The sequence below is a fragment of the Pelodiscus sinensis genome, chromosome 7 (genome assembly GCF_052426305.1).
Source record: "Pelodiscus sinensis isolate ZL-2025 chromosome 7, ASM5242630v1, whole genome shotgun sequence".
NCBI lineage: Eukaryota > Metazoa > Chordata > Testudines > Trionychidae > Pelodiscus > Pelodiscus sinensis.
The window spans coordinates 19,682,446-19,692,027 of record NC_143058.1 but is presented as its reverse complement, the minus strand read 5'-3'; the positions used below and the strand labels follow the sequence as shown (position 1 = coordinate 19,692,027).

General features: G+C 44.5%; 1 protein-coding gene across 1 annotated transcript; it reads left to right on the top strand.

Moving 5' to 3' along the window:
• Positions 1–5,636: 5,636 nt before the first annotated feature.
• CXCR4 (C-X-C motif chemokine receptor 4) lies at positions 5,637–9,307 on the top strand. The gene is made up of 2 exons (XM_006117047.5): positions 5,637–5,793; positions 7,696–9,307. The coding sequence occupies exons 1-2, from the start codon at positions 5,746–5,748 to the stop codon at positions 8,758–8,760; spliced, it is 1,113 nt and encodes a 370-aa protein (XP_006117109.1). The 5' UTR covers positions 5,637–5,745; the 3' UTR covers positions 8,761–9,307.
• Positions 9,308–9,582: the final 275 nt, after the last annotated feature.

Genomic DNA, 9,582 nt, shown 5'->3' with positions numbered 1-9,582 from the left:
ACAGACAGTTCTCAGGGGTTCCCCGCTTGCAAAGCAGTCCTGGCTTGGAGTGCCCTGAGTGCCCACACTCGGCACATCACAGCACTCGGCCATCAGCCCGGCTGCACTTGCCGCAGGCTGCCATCCGGAGGGGGGGGGGGTCAATCAAAGGGCTTCAGGAGAGTTTCCAACCCGAGGAGCCCGCAGAGCCAGCCCAGTCCTCCCCATCGGGGGCTCGTACCCCATTCCTCCCTCACCTCCTTCCACTTACCCCTCCCTAGCCCCCCTTCCTGATGTACCAAATAAAGGACGTGTGTTCAAAAATAGAAACTCTCTTTATTGAACAAAACTCAGGGAAACTGGGAAAAGAAGGTGGGAGAGGGGAAGAGAGAGGCTGGGAGAGGGGAGGGCAACTAAAATGATGAGGGGTTTGGAACAGGTCCCATATGAAGAGAGGCTAAAGAGACTGGGACTTCTCAGCTTAGAAAAGAGGAGACCGAGGGGGGATATGATAGAGGTCTATAAAAGCATGAGTGGTGTGGAGAGGGTGCATAAAGAAAAGTTCTTCATTAGTTCCCATAATAGAAGGACTAGAGGACACCAAATGAAATGAATAGGTAGCAGGCTTCAAACTAACAACAGAAAGTTCTTCTTCACAAAGCAAAGAGTCAACCTGTGGAACTCCTTGCTGCAGGAGGCTGTAAAGGCTAGAACTAGAACAGAGTTTAAAGAGAAGTGAGATAAACTCATGGAGGTTGGGTCCATGGAGTGGTATTAGCCAGGGGGTAGGAATGGTGTCCCTGGCCTCTGTTTGTGGAAGGCTGGAGATGGATGGCATGACACAAATGGCTTGGTCATTGTCTTCAGTCCATCCCCTCCAGGGTACCTAGGGTTGGCTGCTGTCGGCAGACAGGCTACTGGGCTAGATGGACCTTTGGTCTGACCCAGTACGGCCATTCTAAGCTCAGGGCTCAGGGTCGGGGGTCTCAGTGGACCACCTTGATTTTCATGCAAACCTGCTCCTGAGTGGCCAGGCTGGCAGCTATGCTGCCCTAGACGGCCACTTTCCTGTGCCTAGTGCGGAGGTCGTGGATGAGGTCCACGATGTCCGCACTAGACCAGGTGGGCGCCCACCTCTTGCGGACCTGGGCAGGCTCCTGGGAGCCACCAGCCTGGTCCCGGAAAGTGGCGGAGGGCTGGGTGGCAGCGGGTGGCCGACTCAAGCCGTGCCAGGTGCAGAGTCTGCTGGCTGGATGCTGGCAGGCTTGCACCTGGCACGGGCACCGTAGCCAGCCCATGCCCCTTTAAGGGCTCCGGGGCCGGGAGGGGGGCAGAAGAATTTCCCTGGTGGTGCCCAGAGTGGCCACCAGGGAAAGCTGGGGAGGGCTAGCCTCCCACTACTTCGAATTAAGTGGCTACACAGCCCTTAATTCGAACTACTTAATTCGAACTAGGCGTTAGTCCTCGTAGAATGAGGTTTACCTAGTTCGAATTAAGCGCACCGCTAGTTCGAATTAAGTTCGAACTAGCGGTTTGCATGTGTAGCGCCTATCAAAGTTAATTCGAACTAATGTCTGTTAGTTCGAATTAACTTTGTAGTGTAGACCTACCCTCAGGGATTACTTTGTTCTCCAACGAGAGGAACTGATATTTATTTTTAGTAAGACAAAACAGGTTAATGATTCACAATTTGAGGACTAGAATCATTGGCAAATTGTACAAGGAACATGTAAGGATTTCACTTCCCAGAATTCAAATTTTCAAAAACAAAGACAAGGCAAATGGGTGAGGGTCAGATGTTCATAGTACTTTTCTCACTAGAAAAACATTTAATGCAAAACACAAGCTTGTAAATTGCTATTTTTGTTAGCACTGTCTCTCGAAGATTGGTAGCTCACTCATTGAATTACATGCTTCAGCAGAAACAGCCCTGTTCTTTTACCACTTTGGAAATCATTAACTTGCACACTTCAGTCCTCCTTACAAAGGAAGTTTTCACTTTTTTAGGGAAGAGGATGGTTAGGAGAAACAAAAGGAGCAATAAATATAAAACAGCCATGTGAATACTGGCTTCAGTAGCATACAGCAGCAGCCTAACACATTTTAATACCATAGATCCTATTAGGTAGAGTGCTGATCTCCAAATGTCCCACACAGTGTATATGTGCAGCAGGGCTGTAGGCCATCCGTTCTATTAAGGAGACTACCGTGTCTACCCTTCCAACTTTGCTTCTGCATGTCTAATGCATCCAGTGCTACCTATCCCATTAACTAGTAAGTTAACCCCGGTATACATCTGTTCCGACCTAAAGTTGTTGACACTTGTAGGAACTGATGCGTTATAAGTCCTCCCATTCTCCACTCTTAAGTTGTGTGCGTTTAAAAAATTTAAAAAAAAATGTACGTAAATGGAAGTCAGCCAAAGGGACAAAATTCCCCACTTTCCACTATAAGTCCAAGTTTTTTGGAACTAATCTGTACACCAATACTCAAACTATAGCCTTAAGTTGATGATATGCTCATAGCCTTTTCTAACTCATATGTGAATCTCTAGGCCACAGCCTTAGCCCCAACAATTAGAGAGACAGCAAACTCAATGTAGCTGTATTGTGTGTATTCAGAAAGGCCTACCCTAGCCTCTGCCTCTCAGGTCAAAAAATACTCTCCATCAAAACTTTTCTGTTTGTTGTCTTAACTTCTGGCAATTTAGGGCCAGATTTTCCAAAGAACTCAGTTCCCATCTAGGAATCTAAATGAAGTGGCCAGATTGTGACTACTTTATAGTACTGAACACTTTTGAAAATCTGGCCCATAATCTATGGTTGCATATTTTGATAAATAACTCTTCAAGATATCAGAGGGGTAGCTGTGTTAGTCTGGATCTGCAAAAGCGACAAGGAGTCCTATGGAAACTTATAGACTAACAGATATATTGGAGCATAAGCTTTCGTGGGCAAAGACCCACTTCGTCAGATGCATGTGGGTCATGCATCTGACCAAGTGGGTCTTTGCCCACAAAAGCTTATTCTCCAATACATCTGTTAGTCTATAAGGTGCCACAGGACTCCTTGTCGCTTCTTCAAAATATGTCCAGTTCACAGAAACCCTGGGTTTTTAGTCCCACAGTGGTACCACTAAGTTAAGATGGACTCCCTCCCCTAGATAAAATGGATCATATGAAAAATATTTGGTGCGATCAAACCCTCAGATGTTATCATTTGACCTTGCGAAAAGTATCATAATATAGCTAATTAAAGAAATTCACACTCATTTCACAAGTCTAGCAACTGGTCTTCTGCACACTTGAAAAGTCACAGAATACATTATAAAGTTTCATTTGTAATATTGGTTCTCATCCATTTCTTTTAAGATCATGTGTGACAGGTGTCTAATGGAGGACATAAGTGTATCACAGACACATATGAAAAGCTGTTTGTTTTGTTGCATATGTAATAGAACTTGTTAGTGAAAAATTTACTAGCTTGAATAATTTATGTCAGATTGGTAGTCACGCCATACTTAAATCTGGGTTCTTGTTTTTCACTTAAAATTGGAGATTCAAACTCTGGAATTTTGTGCTTGTTTTTTAAACATAATAACCAGCCCCAATTTTCAGAATATATTCAAAACACCTGCTTGAAATTTCTAAGGATTGTCAAGTCATTTGTTAATTAAATTCCCGAGTTTTAAAAGTTAAATTGTAGTCTTTAAAATGTTCACAATGAGTCTCATGTTGTTTCTGACCCCTCTAACAAAAAAAACAAGACACCATCTATAAAAAGATTAGTGTCATCTGCTGTAACTGAATACTCATGCACCTTTGATAGCTAATGGAGACCAATGCTTATATTAGCAATATGTCTTTTCAAACATATGTGAAGAAAACCTTGTGACCAGTACAACATTGACTTTTATCAGATGTCCTGGAATACTCACTGCATTCAAAACTGGAGGCTAAGTCAGAGCATGGATAATGGGCATTGTTAGGATAGGCAGATTTCTGTTGCTTTCAGAAGATCATTGACAAAATTCCACATTTATATGCCAAATAAAGACCTCAGTGTGATTTAAGTGTTTTGCTATCACTTATATGTCTCCAAAATATATAAAATATTACACACATACCACAAAGAATAAACCAATGATTTCAAAATAATTACCCAGAATAGAATGGATTCTGGTGATGTGACTAAGGTTATGTCTACACTGCAAGCTTCTTTCAAAATAAGTTTTTCCGGAAGATATCTTCTGGAAAAACTAATTTCAAAATAGAATGTCCACACCACAAGGAAGCCTCAAAATTAGTCCGAGGCTCCCCTAATTTAGAGCCGCAGGAGGCACTGGGGAGGAATAACTTTAGAATGGCCCTGGTGAGGAGCTATTTCAACATAGCAGCAGTGGAGCATCCACACACAAACTCTTCTAAAAAAAGCTTTTTTGGAAGAGGTGTTATTCCTCGTGGAATGAGGTCTACCAATGTCAGAAAATGCCCTCCATTATTTCGATTTTCTTTCAAAATAACACAATTGCTGTGTGGATGCTAGTACTGTTTTTCCAGAATAACAGCCATTATTCTGGAAAAACAGTGCAGCTCAAGTTACCTTAATTAAAACCTATGGGATGACTCATGAAAGTCATTTACCTGCATATGTATTGGCAGTATTAGATCACTGCAAAGCAAGCATATCCTTACTTCATTTTCTCTGTTTTTATTTGTTTTTGCCTATCCATTGTTACCAAATCTGGTGATTTACTGTAAGCCTTACAATATTTTGTGTTGTTCTTAAATTATTACCTACACTGTGTTTTCAAGTTTCTAGCCCTCATGCTTACAAAGAAATCTGGAAAACATTTTTTAAAGTCTCATTCTTTTTCAAACCAATTTCCTTAATTTTAGGGGCGCTGACGCATGGTTTTGGAGCTTTTGTAGGCCATAATTCTGCCCTTCATATCCTGTGTTTTATATCACTTCTCTCTTTTTTCTAGCTGTTACACTCAGGGCACACACCCCTCAAACCTATGTGCTACTCCAAGTGTGGGCTAGGGCTGAAAACCAGCTGTGGGAAAGAGTAAGTTGGGTTCAGTGCTTAATTTGTCCCAGGGCTTGCCAGCGCTTAGCCCCAGCACCTTTAGGCTGGGCAGTTCATAGATCTGGGCTTGCTGCATCCCTTATGAATGTAAAAAAAATTGCTTGACACCCTCTCCCCACTCTTTCAAGTTAAGCAGTGGTTGGGTCCCGTTTGAGGGATGCCCTTCCCTTCTATGGGTCTTCTCCATTAGGCACCCAGGTCATCCAGCCTAGTGCCCTTCTGGAAGTGAGCTGGGCTCCCTGGGGCGCCACAGGTCGGGGGGGAGCCACTCTACTTCCCCCCAAACACCACTGCTTCAGTGTGAAGGGGGAAAGCAGACTCTCCGCAGGCAGGCTGAGGTGCCAGAGCAAACCCCTGGCCGTCAGGTCACCCCGGCACGCCCCGGAGACGGCCGCAGGACAAGGGGCAGGGCACAGGCAGCAGCCTGGCGGAGCCTCCTCGCCCAGACTTGCATGGGCAGCCCTCCCCCCCCACCGAGCCCAGGCACTGCCCGGGGCAGCCGCACATGTTCACAAGCGCTCAGGGACTGTGCGGCTGCCACCTCCCGCCTGGGAGGAGCCTCGCACAGGCTGCCACCGAGGGCGGGGGAGCGGGGGGTATAAGAGACCAGGGCGCGCCGGAGAGACTCCGGAGTTTGTGGGGGCGCAGCGGCAAGTTGCAGAGCGCAGCGCGAGGCATGGAAAGCTTGGAGCTCAGGAGCGGGGGGATGGCGGACAGCCTGGAAGTAAGTGCGGAGAGCCGGGAGTGGATGAGAGCGCCGGGCGGGTCGGGAGCCTGCCCGCAGCACTTGGCGCAGCGGGGAGCGCCGGGGCCGTAGCCAGGAGCCCGCAGGCACCCATGTGCCAGCCGTTTGCAAACAAACGTGCATTGAGCGCTGCCGGGGTGGCGGGCAGGGGGCTGCTCTGGGTGCAGGCGCGGCTGCAGACCCGACACCCTGCAGGGAGAGCGCGGCTGCCTTCGCCTAACGGGAGCTGATGTGCGCTTTGGCGCTTTGCGCTGGTCCTGCCTTCCCAGCGCTGGCGAGGAGGCGCTCGGAGATGAACTTGCCGAGCATCCAAGCCTCCCGAGCTGAATCCCGCACTCAGGCTCTGCGCCCCGTTACATGTGGAGGCGGCGAAAGGGCGGAGTTGTCCCCTAGCTGTCCCCTTCGGCTTTTTAAAGCGGAGCTGTCAGACTTGCCAGCGGCCGATGAATTTCAGACACTTTTTTGACGTTCCCGCTGCCGTCCCTCTCCGTTCAAATGCCCAGCGGTGTCCCTCCTGGCTTGAAAGTGCACTGTTTACATTTCGGGTGGATGGTGCAGCCGTCATGAGTTTGCTGGGGAAGGTGAAAGTTGGAGCCACTTGGTTCATACCAATTTTTGCAGCCAACCCCGTGCTGGGTAGCGGTTTTGCCCCACACGATACTTTTCGTTGGCTCTACTATTTTTTTTTTCAATGTAGCCAGTGGAACTTTGGGGCCAGGTACCAGATGGGAGGGTGCGCGGTGCTGTGGAGTCAGGCTGCACCAGCTTCAAGATATTTTGGAGCTGTGGTGGTGGAATAGGAGTGCCCACACTTTTTCTCCATTTAACCTGTGCATTTTTAGGGGCGATGGGAATAAGGCCAAAAACTGGCTAGAACTTGCAAGACTCATCTTTTACCCATAACTTGTAAAATGAATAAATAGACCCATCCATTTGGAGCTTGTGTACCAGATTGTTTGGAAGTGCTTTGTGATCTCCTATGATGCATAAAGGCTATGCAAATATTATAGTTCTATAACGTTTGTATATGTGTATAAAAAGAGTAATTCCCTGCCTTGCTTTGCTAGTCAGATGCTTAGCCGTTGGTGGTTTCCTGAGGTACTTTCATGCCTCTACTGTTTCGCTTCCTTTTTCCACTAGCCCGCACAATTCAGCAATCCCTCTTAGTCCCTTGACCCCCTTCGACCACAACAGAGGGAGGGGAAAGTGTTTGCTCATGATGACCTTTCTAGGGTTGTGGATCCTCCTCTATTTAAGAGGTCACTTCTTCTGAGGCGTTGTCAGTTGCTCCTCTGCAGGGAACCCCCACTTATTATTCTTTTCCCTTGATCGCATTAGCTGCATCTGTGGGAGATCTGGGGAAGCAGGGTTACTAATTAGAGGTTTATTTATGGACCTCTACACTTCTTTAGTAAGAATTAAAATGAAACTGCTCTTATGAGTGATATTCTGTGGAAAATTATTGTACAGTACCAGGGGATGGGCTAGCCACTAGAAACAATAGGCTTTTTCCATTGGTAATGTGAAACAGATAAAAACATGATACAATAAGTGTATTGAAACCAAGATAACATTTCAGTAACTGGTAATTGTCCTTGTGCCTTCTCCTCTGCACACAAATATTGTTTCCAAAGTTGTTTCCCAAAGGAGCGGGAGAATGAAGTAGAAGTGATCAAAATGTTACATATTGTTTTGAAAATTCAGTTTAATGTAAACTTCATTTAACTATGTTTTTATTATTAGCATTTGAAAGGCTTTTCCTATCCCTGATCAGGCCGCCTTAGGAGGCTCTTTAGACAATGTGAAAATATCTGTATATAGTGAAAAGTCTTAACTGAGGTAGAGTGGAAGTCTAACAGCTTTTCTTTCATTTTATTATAGCAATATTCTGGGTTCACCATTGACTTTCCTGATAATGGCACTGATGAGCTTGGTTCGGGCCATGACTATGGGGACTTCGAAGAGCCATGCTTTGGGCTTGAAAATGCTAATTTCAACCGTATCTTTTTGCCAGTCATCTACTCGATCATCTTCCTGACAGGAATTGTTGGCAATGGATTGGTTATTGTTGTCATGGGATACCAGAAGAAATTAAGAAGCATGACCGATAAATACAGGTTGCATCTTTCAGTGGCTGACCTCCTGTTTGTCATCACTTTGCCATTCTGGTCTGTGGATGCAGCTATAAGCTGGTACTTTGGGAACGTTCTGTGCAAGGCAGTCCATGTCATTTACACTGTCAACCTATACAGCAGTGTCCTGATTTTGGCCTTCATAAGTTTAGATCGTTACCTGGCAATAGTCCATGCTACTAATAGCCAGAGACCAAGGAAGCTGTTAGCTGAAAAGATAGTGTACATAGGTGTATGGCTACCAGCTGTGCTTTTGACAGTGCCTGATATAATCTTTGCAAGTACTAGTGAAGTAGAAGGAAGGTATGTATGTGATCGCATCTACCCTCATGACAACTGGCTGATTTCATTTAGATTTCAGCATATTTTGGTAGGACTTGTGTTGCCTGGTCTAATAATCCTGACTTGCTACTGCATTATAATTTCGAAGCTGTCACACTCTAAGGGTCACCAGAAGCGCAAAGCATTGAAGACTACAGTCATTCTCATCCTTGCTTTTTTTGCCTGCTGGTTGCCTTACTACATTGGCATCAGCATAGACACCTTAATCCTGCTAAGAGTTATCAGGCATGGTTGCAATTTTGAGACAACAGTGCACAAGTTGATCTCTATTACAGAAGCCCTAGCATTTTTCCACTGCTGCCTGAATCCAATTCTTTATGCCTTCTTGGGTGCCAAATTCAAAACATCAGCACAAAATGCCTTGACATCAGTTAGCAGAGGATCAAGCCTTAAGATCCTTTCCAAAGGCAAACGTGGAGGACATTCTTCTGTTTCTACAGAGTCAGAATCTTCAAGTTTTCATTCCAGCTAACAGCCTCCTTCCCATTTTGTAATAAAGAACATTTTTTTTAAAGTTACAAGATTTCAGAAAAAAAACAAGACTGACCATAATGTACAGTTTTATTTACGATTGGGATTTTATATTTTCCTTTAGTTTCTGTGAAGTTTGAGTTATTTATATAAACACTTTCATATTGATGGTAAAGTGTCTAGGCAGGACCTGTGGACAAGTGGTTAGTTTATAAAGTTTTAGTGCTTATCTGGTTGTATAGATAGATACAAGAACTAAACTCTTTAGGAATAGTGAGTAACTGTTTAAAATTTAGAAAATGTCTCTGTTGTTTGTATGTAAATATTCTAAATGTGTGCCTGTTAAAAGTTATTTTGATATTCAATCATTTTGGCCCTCACTATAAGCTGTTTGGTTTACAATAGTTTAATTCTGCTGTAGACAATATCATTTATAACCAAAGCCTCTTCTGTCAAATGCTTAGATTTTTTTTTCATTTCTCCATAATGGATTGGTTTGCAGACCTCTGCTGTGTAAGATTGTTAATAAAAGTACATGATTATTAAGATACTTTGAGTGGTATGTCCTTTTAGGGCTTAATTCCATATACTTTTGAGTTCCAGTAATTAAGGTTCAGTCTTTGATGCCAACATAACTCATCTGACATGAATCTTGGGGAAAACAAGAGATTTCATCTATGTTGCTTGTCCAGTGATGGATCAAACTTATTCATCAATAGAGACAACTGAGTAGCTTAGGTCATTTATTTTGTACAATTTGTTAATCCCTTTTCCATCAGAACACACATTTAGTGCAGCCAACACTGTTTTTACATTTATCCCC